General features: G+C 38.2%; 1 protein-coding gene across 1 annotated transcript in view; it reads left to right on the top strand.

Annotated features, from left to right (window-relative positions):
• ppfia2 (PTPRF interacting protein alpha 2) overlaps positions 1–15,584 on the top strand; it is a 263,924-nt gene extending 248,340 nt beyond the window's left edge. The window contains exons 26-30 of the mRNA XM_052029827.1: positions 6,658–6,833; positions 8,808–8,876; positions 10,591–10,741; positions 11,513–11,603; positions 14,057–15,584. Of these exons, the coding sequence (XP_051885787.1) occupies positions 6,658–6,833; positions 8,808–8,876; positions 10,591–10,741; positions 11,513–11,571 (455 nt within the window). The 3' untranslated portion in view covers positions 11,572–11,603; positions 14,057–15,584. The remainder of the gene's footprint in view (positions 1–6,657; positions 6,834–8,807; positions 8,877–10,590; positions 10,742–11,512; positions 11,604–14,056) is intronic.
• Positions 15,585–18,263: the final 2,679 nt, after the last annotated feature.

The raw sequence follows: 18,263 nt of genomic DNA, 5'->3' as shown, positions 1-18,263 counted from the left end.
CTCCCTCATTCTCTGCTGCTCCAGAGAAAACAATCCTAGTGTGTTCAACCTTATAGCACTTGCCCTTTAATCCAGGCAGCATCCTGGTAAACCTCTTCTGCACCCTCTCCAAAGCCTTCACATCCTTCCTGTAATGGAGCAACCAGAATTGAATGCAATATTCCAGATGTGGCTTAACCAGAGTTTTATAAAGCTGCAACATAACTTCCTAACTCATGAACTCAATGCTTCAACTAATAAATGCCATGTGCCTTCTTTACCACCCTATCAACTTGTGCGGCCACTTTCAATGAGGTATGGATTTGGACCCCAAGATCCCTCTGTACATCAACGCTATTAAGGGTCCTGTCATTAATGGTGTACTTTTCATTTACATTTGATCTCCCGATGTGCAACACCTTACACTCGCCCAGATTAAACTCCGTCTGTCATTTCTCCACCCACTTCTGCAACTGATCTACACTTGGATGAGGGGGTAGAAGGGTGGTTTGACAAGTTTGCAGATGACACAAAGGTTGGTGGTGTTGTGGATAGTGTAGAGGATTGTCGAAGGTTGCAGAGGGACATTGATAGGATGCAGAGCTGGGCTGAGAAGTGGCAGATGGAGTTCAATCCGGAGAAGTGTGAGGTGGTTCACTTTGGAAGGACAAGCTCCAAGGCAGTGTATAAAGTTAATGGCAGAGTCCTGGGTAGTGTGGAGGAGCACAAGGATCTAGGGGTCCATATCCACAGATCCCTGAAAGTTGCCTCACAGGTGGATAGGGTAGTTAAGAAAGCTTATGGGATGTGTAAGCCTAGTAATTTCTAAGGTAGGGACATGTTCAGCACAGCTTTGTGGGCTGAAGGGTCTGAATTGTGCTGTAGGTTTTCTATGTTTCTATGTTAGCTTTCATAAGTCGAGGGATCGAGTTTAAGAGCTGCGAGGTAACGATGCAGCTCTATAAAACTCTAGTTAGACCACACTTAAGAGTACTGTGTCCAGTTCTGGTTGCCTCATTATAGGAAGGATGTGGAAGCGTTGGAAAGGATGCAGAGGAGATTTACCAGGATGATGCCTGGTTAGAGAGTCTGCATTATGAGGAGAGACTAAGGGAGCTAGGGCTTTACTCTTTGGAGAGAAGGAGGATGAGAGGAGACATGATAGAGGTGTACAAAATATTGAGGGGAATCGATAGAGTGGACAGCCAGTGCCTCTTTCCCAGGGCACCAATGCTCAATACAAGAGGGCATAGCTTTAAAGTAATGGGTGGGAAGCTCAAGGGAGATATCAGAGGAAGGTTTTTTATCCAGAGAGTGGTGGGGGCATGGAATGCGCTACCTGGGGCGGTGGTGGAGGCAAGTACATTGGTCAAATTCAAGAGATTACTAGATAAGCATATGGAGGAATTTAAAATAGAGGGATATGTGGGAGGAAGGGGTTAGATAGCCTTAGGAGAGGTTTAAAGGTCAGCACAACATTGTGGGCCGAAGGGCCTGTATTGTGCTGTACTGTTCTATGTTCTATGCACATCTTGTTGTATCCTTTGGCAATCTTCTACACTATCCACAATGCCACCAACTTTTGTGTCATCTGAAAACCTACTAATCCACCCATCCACATGGGACACCACTGGTCACGGATCTCCAACCAGAATAAAAACCCATCCATCGCTACCCTTTGTCTTATATGGGCAAGCCAATTCTGAATCCAAACAGCCAAGTCACCGTGGATCCCAAGCATCTTAATCTTCTGGATGAGCCTACCGTGAGGGACCTTGATGAATATCTTGCATCTTCTGCATGGCTTGCATCTGACCTTTTAATCAACATTGCTTGGAGCAATTCCTGCTTTAGAGATGCAGGCATGACTTCAATCAGAATCAATTCTTAAGTGCCATTGAGAAGGTCATGTGAACTGCAATGGTTCCAGTGAAGGCAATCTCACATTGCTCTTAGGAATTTCAGGACTTAGACCCAGTGACAATGAAAGAATAATGATCTGTCTCAAAGGCAGGACGATGTATGACTCGGAGGGGAATCTGCAGATGATAGCATTCCTTTGAAACTGTTTTTCCTTTTCCTTGGCATTGTAGGCTTGAGAAGAGCCACCAGAGTATACTTAAGAAGTAACCAGATGCATTTTGTAGATGATACACACTCTACATTGTATGTAGATGCTAACTTCTATCCCTTTTCGTTCCTCCTTCTCAATTAATAACCATGGAAACCCCAAAATAGACTTCCCTATAGAGAAGGGTTCTAAATAAGGACCGCTCAATCTGAACAGAGATCAATAATTTCCTGGAAAAGAAGGGGAGCTAATAGAGTTTGAGCCTAACAGACCATCAGATTGAAATTCTTCTCTCACTTTGACTGAGGCATAAACAATCACATGCTGTGTAGTGCTGATGCTGGCAGGAGGCAGAGTTCTTTAATCTTAGCATCCAACAGGGTGCAATTAGATTTCAAGCATCAGTCCTGTGGATTTGTATCTCAAAGAAATAATTGCTCGAATGATGGGTAGGAAACAGATGTCAAACCTGCAATGGAACTTGAAAAATAGGAAGCTTCAATTTAAAACATCTTATGCTTTAAATTGAATGCCTGTATGTTAAGGCATTCAATTTAAAGCATAAAACATGCCATCATGTTAGTCTTATAATGTTATATCATAAATATAGTGTTAATCTTATAATGTTATATCATAAATATAGGGCCTATTGTTTCCTGTGCTGCTCAACTATTTTTTTCAACATTTTTGACAAATTCTCTGAACTGTGAACTAATCCTATGAAGTAAAAGCAAAAAAAAAATGCTGGAAATACATATCAGATCAGATGGCATCTGTGGGGAGATAAACTGCCTCTTCTGATAGCTCCCAGTTCCACATTTTCTACCCAACATGCTCTACTTATGTTTGATCTAGAATTTAAATACACCAGCTATGTTTCTATATTTAAATAAAAATCTTGTGTGGATGGCAAACTTCTTAGTTATAAATCTTAACTCCTTTTGTAACAATTTTCAGTTATACCTTTCTGGAAACCTTTATTATTATAACTTTCAATGTCATTATTTCTCACATTTTGCAAATTCTGCCAACCATATGAATTAAGGCAGTCGGTTTCAAATATCTATTTTTAAATTCCAGGTTAGATATCAATTTGCGTGGCATCCGATTTTGGCCATAAAATGGACCCAATATCCATTGGATACATCTGCAGTTTTTCAGTCAATTGCTTAATATTCATAGGTTTTCCTTTGACTCAGATCGATATCTGAAACAAGCATGAGGTTGACATAAATAAGATTAAGTAAGCATTCAATTAAGGAATAATCTTTGTTGAAAGCCCCTTTGGTAAAATTGATTAGAGATGAGAAAGACAAACACATCCTTAGGCAAGCTATGATTAATTTTATACCATTATGGAGCAAGGAAGAGTAGGAGTGCATCCTAACTCCACCGGAGTGACAACTGACACGATCCTTACCTCACTGCAGTCACTGCTTCCAGGATTACCCTCTGAGGCAGGTAGTTACATTGAATCGTCTATGGAGACATAATTAGCACCAGACCAATTCCTATTGATTCTCAGGTCTTTTGGCTCCAACATACAGTATGATTGTCATAGTGTTTAATCTGGACTTTTAAAAGCAACCATTAACACCATCCAATACACAAAAGAAATATTTCAAAAATAAAATCATGCAATTTAAAATAAAAATAGAAAATGTTGGAAATACCAATTGTTCAGGTAGCAATTTATGAGGAAAGAAACACAATGTACCAGATTGATGGATTTTCATCAAAACAGTGAAAAATTAAATATTAGCAGAGTTTAAGAAGCAGAGAAGTATCAGAGAAGAGGAAAGATCAAAAGTGAAATCTGTGACAGGAAAGATTAAATGGCAAAAGGGGATGACAGAAGAATGTGAAAAAGTGATAATAAGTAACAACACAGCAGGCCTGTCTGGAGGATGTACAAATGGCATTTGACAAGATCGTACATGGTCGGCTAGTCCAGAAGGTTAAGGCACATGGGATTGAGGGCAAGTGGCTAATTGCATCCAAAATTGGCTTGGTGATAAGAGGTAGAGGGTAGTGGTGGATGGATGCTTTTATATGACTTGGATGTGACCGTAGGTGCTATGATTAGTAAGTTTGCAAATAACTTGAAAGTTGGTGGTGTTGTGGATAGCAAGGGAGGTTGTCTAAGGCTCCAGCAGGATGTAGAGCAGACGGAAAGCTGGGTGGAGCATTGGCAGATGGAATTTAATCCTGACAAATGCGAGGTGATGCATTTTGGGAAGTCAAATATGGGTAGGACGTATACAGTAAATGGTAGCGTGCTAAGGAATATTGAGGGACAGAGGGACCTTGGGGTACGTCTGTCATTCTCTGAAATTGGCAACGCGGGTTGATAGGGAAGGTGTACGACATACTTGCCTTCATTGGTTAGGCTATAGAATATTAAAGGTGGGACGTTATGTTGTAACCTTACAAAACACGATTTAGACTGAACTTGGATTATTGGTTGCTACATTACAGAGAGGATGTTGTTGCAGTGGACAGAGTGCAGAGGAGATTCATCAAAATGTTGCGTGGATTGGAGGACTTTAGTTATAGGGAGAGATTGGATAGGCTGGCTGTGTTTTCCCTGGAGTGCAGGAAGCTGAGGGGGGAACCTGATAGAGGTATATAAAATTAAAAGAGGCATAGAAAGGATCAATAGTCATAATTTTTTCCATGATAGCAGTATGAAAAACAAGATACATAGGTTTAAGATGAGACGATGAAGTTTAAGAGGGGATTTGAGGGGAAAGTATTTTGCTGCCAGAGGAGGTGGTGAAGTCCGATACAATCACTACATTTGACATTTAGATAGACACTTAAGTAGGCAAGGCAGACCTAATGTGGGCAAATGGGTTTAGTGTAGATGGGCAAAAAGGTCAGCACGGGTGGAGTGGGTTCTGTGCTGCACAACTCTTATGACTTAAACCTGCAATTATCAAAGGGCAATGTTGTGAATGCTGGGAACCTGAAATAAAGATTCTGTGGATTCTGATTATCTGCTGAGTCTAAATGATTGTAATAAATCCATCAGAATGTGAGGTACTGTTCCTTGAACTTGAAATGAGATTCAGTTTTGGATGCAGTTGGGATTGGCATGAGACAGAGAATTAAATTGACAAGTAACCGGAAGCTCAGAGTCACGTCTGCAGACAACAAAATCAGTTACCTAATCTATGCTTGGTCTCCCCATTTTAATCAGGGAATACAATATACTAACTTGAAAGAACTTGAAGTAAATTGCTTCTTCACCTGGAAAGAGTGTTTGGTGGTATGGATGACATGAAGGGAAATAACACCTTTTTTAATCTCCTGCATGCAGGGGATCCACAACAGAGATTGTATTCATCAGCTAATCATGGGTAATACCATGCCAATTTTATGGGTATATTGAAACCTTTGTTGCTTGCTAGGCAAGAGTATACAATTTGGAGATAGACAAGTATAACATATGGAAAAGAGGATCTTTACAGCTTACGATATGTTTCTCTCTAAATAATCCCTGTTCTGATAAAGATTCTTTGACCTAAAATTGTATCTGCTGTGCCCTGTGGTTCCAAAGTGAACTGCCAACATTCAACCCCTTCTGGGTAAGTAAATACACTTGGGAATCAGCCTCTGTGATGTATGAACCAGCAAAGGTTTGGAATCCCATTTCATTTGATTGGGGATTCCCAACCTGGATATTAAAAAGAAATGCAACACACACAAAATGCTGGAGGAACTCAGCAGGTCAGGCAGCATCTATTGGAGAGAAATAAACAGTTGACATTTTGGGTCGAGACCTTTCATCAGGACTGGAAAGGAAGAGGGCAGAAGCCGGAATAAGAAGGTCGGGGGAGGGGGAGGTGTACTTGCAGGCCGGATTGGTGGATGTCTCTATTAAAAAGAAAAGGGTAAGTTATTTTAATGAATTTTATTTCATTTAAATATTTTAGATATCTTAGTGCTTTTGTGTACTTTAGCCTTTTTAAAAAAAATAGACTATGCCCCTAGCCTTGCATTATATCAAAGGGTTGTGTTGTAGGAGAGGGGTCTCAGAGGGTACTCATCTAGGCCCTAATTGCCACTGAGGCCTTGCCAGATCTCGTTGGATGCCTTCTATTCCAGTTGGGTGGAAACTATAGGTGGCCAGACTGGGCAGTGGGTCTAATCTTGCTAAATTCAGCCTGTTAATTCTGTTGTTCTCTTGAAAAAGTTTGCTTGAGTTTTGAGTTTGATAGGTAATCTGTAAGTGAGGTGTGCTACTTGGTTTATAATCACTGAACATTAAGTATCTTGCAATTATTGTTTTTATTTCAAATTTATAACAACTACAATATTTCCCATTTGTATTTGTGTGCAATTTGATTGTTTTAGAGAACATAACTATGATTCTTAATTATAATTTCTGCCAGTACACAGCTGAAAATGTTAACTTTATGATAAAGATTTTTGCATTATTTGTTAGTATATTATGAAGTTGAAAAAATATTAAAGCATTTGAAAATTACTACATAGATGCTTTCATAATACACGCTTAAGTGATGGTGTCTGTATCCTTTAAGTTAAGAATTAAGTTTAATTGAAATGTTGAAAATGCTCACAATACAACTTCACATTTCTAGACACGATAGTATGGAGCAATGATCGCGTCATCAGGTGGATATTGTCAATTGGTCTTCGAGATTATGCAAACAACCTCATGGAAAGTGGTGTCCATGGAGCACTCCTTGCCTTGGATGAAAATTTTAACTACAGCAGTTTAGCTTTAATACTTCAAATTCCCACACAAAACACACAGGTAAACTTAGCTCAAATCTAATGTTTTTTCAGTTCTTTGTGTAGATTTTAATCAAACTCAATTTTTCTCTCATTGAAAATATTTCTGCAGTGAAAAAGGTGAGCCATTAAACTGTTCAATGATTTAGAGCATCTAAATAAAAATTTCGTAGAATCAGTATATGATTCAACACTGCAACCTGTAAAAGAAGTTCTGATAGATAAAAGTGAGAATAATCAAGATAAAGGTACAACAAATGGTGTCTGTGGCTAGCAAAAGCAATCAGTATTTTTTTCATTTTGTTCAAGGAAAAATGCAAATCAGTTGTTTCTGCACGGATGCATTGGATGTGATTGTATCAATAATATTGACCATTAAACTACCAGATTGTCATTAAAAATCTCTCTGGTTCTCTAATCTCCTTTGGAGAAGGAAATCTTCCCAGGTCTTAACCTGGCATGGCCTGTGTGTGATTCTAGCTCCATCAGTGCTGGTGATTCTAATCTGCATTGAGAATTGGGCAGTAAACACAAATCTTGCCAGCAATCACCACATACCATGAACAAGTTAAAAGACATTGCTTTCCATCATATGCTGCACATCAACTCTCTCCGAACTGAACTGAAAGGAATCCCATTCCCTCAGTATCTAGTTGGTGTGTGAGTTTAGGGAGAAAGTCATCCATATCAGGATCCAGGATATGAGCATCAGTCAAGATGTTAATAATGGGAGGTCATCAAATATTAAATAGGGATTATTACTGTGTGGTGCAAATGTTAGCATCCAGATGTTTCCACTTGTGAATTTTCATAGTACTGAAAACATCTCATGAGAGCAAACGAAAATTATCAAAACTGCGCATGATGGGAATCTGAAATGAAAGCCGAAACACTCAGGAGGTCAGGAACCATCTATTGAAAGAGAAGCAGAGTTAACATTTCCAGAATGTTCTGTTTTTAAATCAAGAGAACAGGTGTTTTTCAAAAACCTCTTTCTTTGATTGTTGTGAGCAAATCGGAATTATTGCTATGGTGTACCTCTTTCACAGAGGGATGTATTTGTGAGGTTAAATAGTACTGCCTTCAGTTGCATCATCTAAAGTCTTATTCTGATGGATATTGTGTCATCTTCATCATAATGCTCCATGAAATGTTAGCATGGTACCTAGAATGACAAATCCCAAAGCCATGTTGTGTCAAGGTAGCCCATTATTGCCTTCCTGCTAGGGTACAGAACCAATGGAGTGAAGTCCTCTTGAGAATCACTGGGTTATGAAACATCCCCTGGCAGCACATCAGGGGAGGGCCCCTGTCTTGCGACATCTTTTGACTGGATTCTCTTCTGCTTGCTCCTCTTTCTTCTTGTCCTCCTTCTGCATGGTGTTTTCCGATATATGGAGGAGCCTGCCATCCTATGATTATCTCCTCCTGTATTCACTTTTGAACTGTCCGCTCTCACCAAAGAACAAAACTGTGTCAGTGAACATCACGCTTTGAATTTGGGTGATTTGGCTGTCGGGATAAAATTACTGTGTGTGTGTAAACTGACATGTAGGTATGAGGCTTACAATAGTGCTAAATATGTGAGGGTCAAGTGGGATATAGTAGTGCAGATGGAGATGTGCCCACCGAGAATAATTATGGGGTCATTGAATGCGGTAATACAGAAGGTCTTGGTGGTGATCTCTAGAGCTATCCATTCTCTCTGCCTTTACAATGTATCTGGAATTCTTCTGATCCCCTGAAGAGATGCTTAGTAATCTTTAATAAGCTTTCCTGTGGATTAAATATTGTCGTATCCACTTATCCCAGAACAGATGGTAAATACGTAAGAAAACTCCATAACTGCTGTCTGCTTACATCTGATTTAAAATTATTTCTAAATTTAACCCTTCAGTTTTAAGCTTGAATGTGGGTTAATATTGAAATGGTTAGTTGCAAATGCACATGCTCATTTGCATTTTAAGCCATTAACTAAAATTTTCCTTTTATTCAGGCAAGACAAGTTCTTGAAAGGGAGTATAACAACCTTCTTGCACTAGGAACAGAAAGAACTCTTGATGATGTAAGTAATTTTCCACACAATGTTGCAAAATTTATTTTTTATAAATCTTTTCTACTATCTATCCTTTAGGTTCATTGATAAAGGAGCCTTAGAGAGAGAGAGAGAGAGAGAGAGAGAGAGAGAGAGAGACACCATAGATGCAAATTGCATTCATCGTAACTTGAGTTTCTGTGATCTTTTGCACTATTTTTAAAAAACCATGTTACAGACACCCTGATCTCCTGTATTTGGGAGTATCAACACTCAACCCTGGCAGTTTTCTATTAATCAGTTTTCTTTGTGTTCCTTTAAGGAGGCTCCAAAATTTAAACCAGACTTTTCAGTACAAGAAACCAATGTTTTGGAAGGTTTTATTTTATGTTTGCTAAGGATTTCACTTACTTGCCTCAATCACATTAGAAACTAAATCTGCATATTTTCTAAAAGTCATTTTTAATAATTTAAAGTTGTATGATCCAAAGAAAGTGGATTGACCCTAATACTACACACCTGGAAATTCAATTACATAATGCTGTCTTTTTCACCATATGCATGTGAAAATCAAATTTTCCGTGACTGATACATGATAATAGTCATTTCTAGGTCATTAAATTACAGTTAATTTGACATGGTTATCCATTCCTCTCCACCATCTTCTAGCTGGGTGGGACCACACACATCCACTTCCCTATTCAGTCATAGTCAAGAATCGCCAGCATTGGCTTCTCATTCTACACACAAAATGTTACTGCTGAAGTTCCCCAAGAATTTATTTCTCGATGTGCTATTTTTTATCTGCATACTATCCCTTAATAATATCACCTGAAAACAAAACTTCAGCTTGCATATAGATGTGGATGATATTTACCTTATCACCATCTTTCCCCAATCTTGACATGATCAGATTATTTGTTTCACATCAAGTATTGGATGCACAGAAATATTGTAAAGACCATAAGACTCTATCACAAATTCTGTTCTCCAGCCACTCACTCTATTGCTCTCCCTGGCTACTATCTGAAACTGAACCATACTATTCATCATATCTGACTTTACATTGAGTTTTGGAGCAAATTATCTGTGTCAGTAGTGAGATTGACTTTTCCGGATTCTGCCCAAACTCAGTTAATTTGTCGCTGAAGTCTTCATCTATGCCTTTGTTGCCTCCAGATCTGATTTTTTTTAATGCCTTCCTGATTAGCTTCCTTCATTCAGCTCCCTATAAATCTGAGATTATCCAAAACTCTGCTATCTGTGTCATAATCACACCAAGTCATATTCACCCCTTTGCTGCTGGCCTTCCTTAATTTTAAGGTATGTTTTCAAATCCTTTCATGATGTAACCTCTCCATATTTCTGTAATCTCCAACCCTATAACCTTTCAGAATGTCCGTGCCCTTTCTTTATCCTGATTTTAATTGCTCCGTCTTTGACAGCCATGTAATGGCCAAGGCCATAAGCTCTGCAGTTCTCACCCTTAAATTCTTTGTTTCTCCACTTCTTACTCCTTTAAATATGCTCCTTAAACTCCTATCTCTTTGACCATACTTTTAGTCATTTGTTCTAATTTCTTCCTATCTGGTGTCAAATTTTGTTTGATAATGCTCTTGTGAATTGCTCTGGGAATTCTACATGGATGAAAGTTCGTGTGGGGTGGGGAAGGGAAAACAACCCACCAACTTATTTCAGACCATTAAAAATACATTGTACTATTTTCTTCACACATTATCACAAGACTAATGAGAAAAATTTTCAGCGAGGACCTTCCTGGAGAAAACAGTTCCCTGCGCGTGAAGTTCATGGAATCAGCATGATGCCAGGATCTTCTGAAACACTTCCTGCAGGTTTCAGATTAACAACAACATCCACAAAAAGATCCTCTGATGGTTTGTAATATTAATTTGTCCATGTTCTAAGCCTACCTTGCCAAATTCAAATTGAACTGCTCTCCGACCTAATGGAATTGCTTAATTTACCTCAAAATTGATGATTATTGTAGATGTTGATTTCAAAACAAGTCATAGTATGAGAATTTAGTGGCTGAAACATGTTTTTTCCTGCTTCCTCCTATTAACAAACTTCCTGCGCAATTAATACAGCCTAATATCTAAATCTTTTCAACTTCGTAAGTATAAAACATACTAAAAAAAACTTAGCCGGATGGCACATTTTTGTGCACAGTTATCTGCAGTGAGTGAGCAATTTTGGCTTACTGTTATGCATGTGTAAGCTGCAGAGAGTATATGAATAATGAAAAAGAGCATCTTTAGACTGCTTATCATAACCAGTTACCCATGGGGAGAAATCCAGGGGTGAATCACTCATCCATCTATCTCTAAGCCTGAAGGCAAAAGTTACGAGATAGAAATGATCGAAATTTCACTTTGACGTTACACTCTTGAAAGCTGAAAGGGAAGTGAACAAAAAAAATGGGTCTGTCAAGCTACTAGAACAACTGCTCCTGATCTCAAACAGATATTGGTGAATAAAAACTAAGTATCACAAACAAAATAAATTAATCATTGTAAATTATCAGCTCACTTTCAAGATCTTGTGTGCGCGAGTTCAATTTTGAGATGTGTGCTATTTCAGTACAGACAATGTACAATTTAACTTGCAAGTCCACTTGCATATTAATTGATCACTTGTGATTCCAGTTGCCTCAACAGGAATGCAAAGAATAGACAACTCAACCATTCGGACTTACTCTTGCTGACATCGAGAGAAATTAATCAGCAATGTCTTGTGGTAAATATCAAATTCCTTGCTTATCTTCGTCATGGCAATAATATCAACATAGCTTCATTGGGAAATTCATTATTTAAAGTTATAAGTTTTGCACACTGAAAGAGCATGAGTAATTATGGCCATCAGTTTACATGAATCTCATTTGTCCTGTTATAAAAACTAATACAGTCTGGTTTTGTTATTAGGATTGAAAAACTGTGAGGTATAAAACATTGGTCATAAATGGTTGTTTAAGGAGTACTCCCCACACCCCCAGCCCTTTAGTTAAAGGATTTGTCGCCCCCTGGGCAATGACAGTGAAGATTTTCTGTAGAAGCAGAGATCTTCCTTAGTTAAGTTCCTGTTTACAGGGGAAATGATTTGGTGTTATCTCTAAGCACAACAGTGACTGCACCCACATTCCAAAGACGTACGGGTAGGTTAATTTGGGTTTAAAATGGGCAGCGCGGACTCATTGGGCCGGAAGGGCCTGTTACCGCGCTATAAATAAAATTTAATTTAAAAATTTAATCTAAAAAAATTTAATATGCCAAAAAGAGGTGAATAATAATTTCTAGATGATGACATTTATAACTCAGGGAGAGTCCATGAGCTGCTATATCTCATCAATTTGTAAGAATTTTTCATAGTCTCTAATCACTTATTGAGGAACATCTGAATGAGGAATTAATGTAACAATGGAACATACACAGAACAAAGCATTAGTTCATCTTTCACTACTCTGTACGTTAATATTGTAGTCTAACTAAAGTGGATTCCAGGCAAGATTATGTCAAATCAAAATTATTTTATTTCACATTATTTCTAATTCAAAGTGCAACTCATTATATTTACTTAGGCTCGGAAAGTAATTGCATGCATTTAGTAGTTAGTACACACTAAGAGCACTGTTCACGAGTAGTGGGAGGAATGAATGTTTAGGGTTTGATGGGATGCCATCAAGCAGGTAGCTTTGTCCAGGATAGTATTGAGTTTCTTGAGATTTGTTGGAGCTGCTCTCATCCAGGCAAGTGGAGGTTATTTTAGCACATTCCTGACGTGTACCTTGTAAATGGCTTCAGGAGGTGAGTCACTCACCACAAGATACTCATTCTCTGACCTGCTCTTGTAGCTATGTATATATGTAGCTGATCATGTTGAATTTCTGACAAATTGTGACACCCAGGAAGTTGATAGTGGGAAACTTAGGGATGTAATGCCATTAAATGTCAAGCATCAGTGGTTAGATTCTCATTTGTTGGAGATGGTCATTGCCAGGCATTTCCGTAGCATGAATGTTACTTGCCACTTATCACTGTCTAAATGTTGCTTAGATCTTGCTGCATGCAAGCACGGACTGCTTCATTTGTTGATGAGTTGCAAATGGAATTGAAGATTGTCCAGTTCAGGATCCCACTTCAGGAATGGAGGGTAGGTCATTGAAAATGCAACTGAAGATGGTTGGGCTGAGGACCCTACTCTGAGGAACTAGTGAGGAACCAGCCATCACTGCCCCAGTGTCTAGATGGACCCTAGTTTCCAACCTGCTGATGTCCTAAGTCAAGTGGACTCTCCTTTCTGATGAGCCAACCTCAGAGTCCTCATAGTCTTGACTTGAAAGACAGAGGAAACTTTCTTTTTATTTATTCACCAGTGACATTCTTGCCTTAGCAGATCTATGTGTGGGCATTTGACAGACTCTACATGGAGCAGTATGTGTGATGTGTGCCTAAACTATTGTAGCTAAAGAAAAGATTTCTGAGGAGGAGTCAGAAGTGTCAACTCTTGGTGTGATGTACCTGAGATTTTGGTACTTCTTGTAGAATTGCTCTGTATTTCTCAGAGTCTCACTCCTTAAGGAGAGCTCAGCTACCACCTGCTGCCAGTCTCTCCTAATTAGGAAGACCTCCTGGACTTCTCCATCCTGGCATTGATTTCATCCACCAAGATCTCCTGCTTATATTGTGTAAAGCAGGGATGTCCCTTGCCCTCTTTTACCTCAATGCCTTCTATGGAAACAATTAAATCCATTGCAACAGTGGGTTTTCTATAAGGACAGAGTCCTTCTGAGAGTTGGAGACTTTACGTGCTAGCTGTGCAGTTAAATGATGAAATTTAAATAGGAAGTATCTTTATATGGAAACATTGCCAGAAAACTGTGCTTGCACTGTTGCACTATGATTCCAAACTAAAGCACAGTTTTTAGTTTGGATTGCAGTCTTGATATTATCATAACCTTCTAACATGCAGTTGAAGCTGAAATCTTGCCACTATCCAGATGTTAAACGATGTAAACCTTGTGTTACGAAATAAATGTTATTCTAGGTTTTCATAAAGTAATGAGACTGTGATGAATTGTAACAATGTCTTAACACTCCAAAACCAAAGCTAATGAGGTTCTTGACAGCTCTTCAATATGTTTTATTATGCTTCAAAATGTTTTATAATGTAACAATCAACTTTCTGTCTTTCAGCATTTGGCCAATACCTGTATGCAAAAACTTCCATTGGCTTTGAAGACTGACAATACCAACAGCAATTTGCCAGTTAAATGAATTGGATATTGCTAAAAGTACATTCTCAAAGTGCAACAATGTTTTTGTAAAGAAATTAGCTTAAGGACAGTTATAATTTATAAATGTCAATTTATTATATTTCACTATCAACTGAGTTGATACTGTTCAGTAAATGTTTGACGGAAAAGTACTGCACTCACTCTTTTCAGATCTCAGTGTAAGGATGGACATGTTTTAGCATCATTGTATCATGTCATTTGTTCTTGACTCACAGTTTACAAAAATGTCTTGTATAATATTGGCTGAACATATGTAGTGTGTATGGATTTCTTTATATATATGTATGTTGTATGTAAATGTATATAAATATTTTATAAAAAAAAACAAAAGTACTGCACAGAATTTACATGTGGTTTTAATCAGAACACACTCATTGTCAAATAATTCTGCTGTTTGTATCTCATCACCTGCCATAGACTTTGTGATATTTAATACAGAAAACCATTTTTACAAAAATTTACTAAAACAATGCAGTTTGGACTGTAATTTCAGTAATATTCCTAACTTTCTAACATGCAGTTGAAGCTGGAATCCTGCCACAATCCAAATGTTAAATATCTGAAAACCTTACATTGCAGAATCAATTTTCTTCTGGGCCTCTGTAAGGTGATGAGACTGTATTTAGATGACAAAAAAGCATTGTAATCCCTCTGCTAAACTGCTAATTTACAAGACATGAACCTTATTCTTGGAACCTATTCTGCAGCCCACAATTAATTTGACTTGTGGACCAAGTTTTACTTTGCAGTCTTTGTCAGAATTGTGCTATTATGATCTAAAGATGTGAGCCAAAATTTTGCAAACTGGTATATTTGGTGTTGCCATTTGTTTATGACAAATCTTTTGTCTTTATAACTTGACACTTGTTGAACTCAAGCTTACCTGCAAGCTTCTGCCAAGCTTGCCTTGTAAAGACTTTATACTGTTAAATTCACTTTATTAGAAGAAATAACTGAAAGACAGAATGTTATGCAGACTAAAATGTATAAAATATTAGTCATTTGATCAGATTTATTGCCTGCTGCAGTATTATTTGTCCTCATATTGTTACTCTTTGTAGAAATTTGGAGAAAATTGTGATAGCTTTAATATTCTGGTTGCAAGCTCAAGCTGCTTTGACCTCAGCTTTATGAACTGTCTTTTAGTTATTTCCCTTTGCATTTCTTTTGCTGTTTTGTATGATCAAACACATTCTGTTTAGTCCCATATTTGTTTACTGCTTGATTTCAGTCAAAGCTAATGGTGATCCAGTTATTTTGCACTGTCAATAAAGAGTACCACTGATAAGACCTATTTCAAAGTCACTTTAGTGAACCATTGTGAAATGGATTGCTTAATTTCTCTCAATTTTTATTTAAGTGACAGGATTTAATGCCTTTAAAGATATTTGTTTAAGATTTCCATTGAAGTTTCTTCAGGAAAGTGGAGAGTTGCACCGAAATTTACTCTTATTTTTCCACTTCTTTCCATCTAATCCATTCATATTAAAATCATTATAACCATCTTAATCTCAGCTAGATAACAACAAATACCATATTACCTACACAATTACATTTTCCACATTATTCATGTTTGTGTTTTCTGAATGACAGAACTATTTTGTGAGCAGATTTGTTCAAAGTTCACCAGCAAGTGGACGAAGAGTATTGAAGATTACTTTATTCAACATTTCTATTACTATAATCAAAAATACTTCATTATTACAACCCAAACTGGATTTGAATCTGTACCTGAAGGTCAAAGGTCTGCAATTAACAGCAGATTCACAAATGGGACTCGAGCAGAAGGATTTTTTGATATTTTTATAAATTCATTTTACAGGATGTGGACATTACTGGTAAGGCTCACATGTATTGCCCACCCCTACTTGCAAGAAGGGATGGTAAAACACTTTCTTGACTTGCTACAATACTTCTGGTGGTGTTACTGCCACAATATGTTTATGTACGAAGTTCCAGGAATTAGATCCAGAATTGATTAAGGAACAGCAATATATTTTCAAGACAGGATGGTATGCGACTTGGGAGGATAATCCTCAGATGGGGGTTTGCCCATGTATGACAAGTAAATGTAGTTCAATTTGTCAATAGTATACACTGCAGCCACATTTATACATTGGGAGAGAGAATGGTTGTTAATGGTGGTGAATACCATGCCAATCAGGTAGGTTGCTTTGTTCTGGGTGGTGCTGAGCTTCTTGAGTATTGCTGGAGCTGCTCACATCCAGGTAAGCGGAGAGCCTTCCATCACACACTTGACTTTTACCTAGTAGATGCTATAAAGCCTTGGGTGTTCCAGAGGTAAGTCAGTCAAAGCAGAGTTGCCAGTCATTTCTTGTGGCCTTAGTATTAAGTGGCTCAACTATAATGTTCATGGTGTGAGAGTCACAGATGGTAATATTGTTGAATTTCAGAGGTAGATGATTAGAGTCTATCTGATTAAAGATGACTGTCATCATCTTGCATGGCATGAATATCACTTGCCACCTATCAGCCTCTGCCTGAATTCTGCTGCATGCAGGTGTGAACTGTTTCATTTTCTGTGGAATTGAACATTGTGCATTTTGCAATCATCAGCAAATTTCCTCAGTTCTGAGCTTTTGCTAGATGGAAGTCAGTGATGAAGCAACTGAAGATGAATGGGCCTTGGCCATTTTCCTGAGGAACTCCTGTAGGGATATCTGGGACTGGAAAGATTGACCCCCAATGATCACGTTGTGCAAGGTATGGCTCTAACTGTTGGAATATTTTCTCCTAGATGCCCATAGATTTCAGTTTATCCAGGGCTCCTTGAAACCACATTCAATCAAATGCCACCCCTGGAACTCACCTCTGGAACTCAGCTCCCTGTTCAATATATAAAGAAGTCTAAAGCCGAATGGTCCTGGAAAAAGCAAATTGGGCATCTGTGAGTAGATTATTGGTGAGTAAATGGCATGTAATAGATCAGTTAACAATACCCATCATTTTGCCAATGATGAGCAGTAGATTAGTAGAGCATATTAATTATCTTGGGTTTATCCTTTTTGTGAATGCTGAAATTATTTGTCTTCCAATTCATTATCATCAATTTTGTTTTGCTCTTGTTGAAGTCCAAGCTTTTGAGCTGCGAATCTGTCTATTTTCTCTTGCAAATTAAGTTGATGAAGTATTCTTTAGGCATTATTGGAAACAGGAATATCAGAATATCAGCAAAATTCGTTGTGAAGTTGGGTACCATCCCTGGAATTTAGCTGGAGCATATTGGTAACCCTTCGTGCTTCTTTTGTTATGCCTGTCCCATCCAATGTTTCATGGGTGTTTGCCTTAACTACACCCTCTTATAAAGATAATGACAAATATACATTAAGAATATGCTGGATTGGTAGCGATAGCCATTAACTCTCCACAAAATGGAGAAAGGGTATGCTATGGTAGATCACCAGCATTCTACCCAAGAACATGGAATAGTGGAAGAATATCCAGCTTAATATTCCAGGTGTTACTTAATCAATTATGTGTATAAACTTGGTAATGCTTCCTCTGTATTCCTGTTTATAAAACTTAAAATGTCTGAACCATCTGCCCAGAAGCACACCAGTCCACCACTAGCAATCTCTTGCCTGGGCCCCATCATTTATTAAATGTTCTCTAACTGACCTGAGCTCATCTGTGTTTATGGCTTTAAGTTCTACCAGTGTTGGCCATAAACCAACTAAATATTCCTGATGATAAATGTTACAAAAGAACATAAGAAAAATGAGCTGGAGTAAGCCAAATGGCCTCTCAAGCCTGCTCCCTCATTTAGTCAGATCATGACCGTTTCAAGTTTGGTCTAAATACCACTTCCACACTGTCTCCCCTTGAGTCCCTTATAGTTCAAGTATCTGGCAATCTTCACCTTGAATATATTTAATAACTTCTCTGGTATACAGAATTCCAAAAATTCACAACCCTGTGAGAAATTACCCCTCATTTTCATCTTAAACAGCTGATCCCCTTATGAAACCACACCCCCTAGCTTTGGAGAACACTACTGGGGGAAACATCCTCTCAGCATCCATCCTGCTAATCTCCCTCAGAATGTTATAAGAGTGACACATAGGCACAACATTTAGTCAGGTTAG

This window comes from Pristis pectinata, chromosome 15 (assembly GCF_009764475.1).
Source record: "Pristis pectinata isolate sPriPec2 chromosome 15, sPriPec2.1.pri, whole genome shotgun sequence".
NCBI lineage: Eukaryota > Metazoa > Chordata > Chondrichthyes > Rhinopristiformes > Pristidae > Pristis > Pristis pectinata.
The sequence above is the reverse complement of the archived record's forward strand: the minus strand, read 5'-3'. Positions and strand labels throughout refer to the sequence as shown.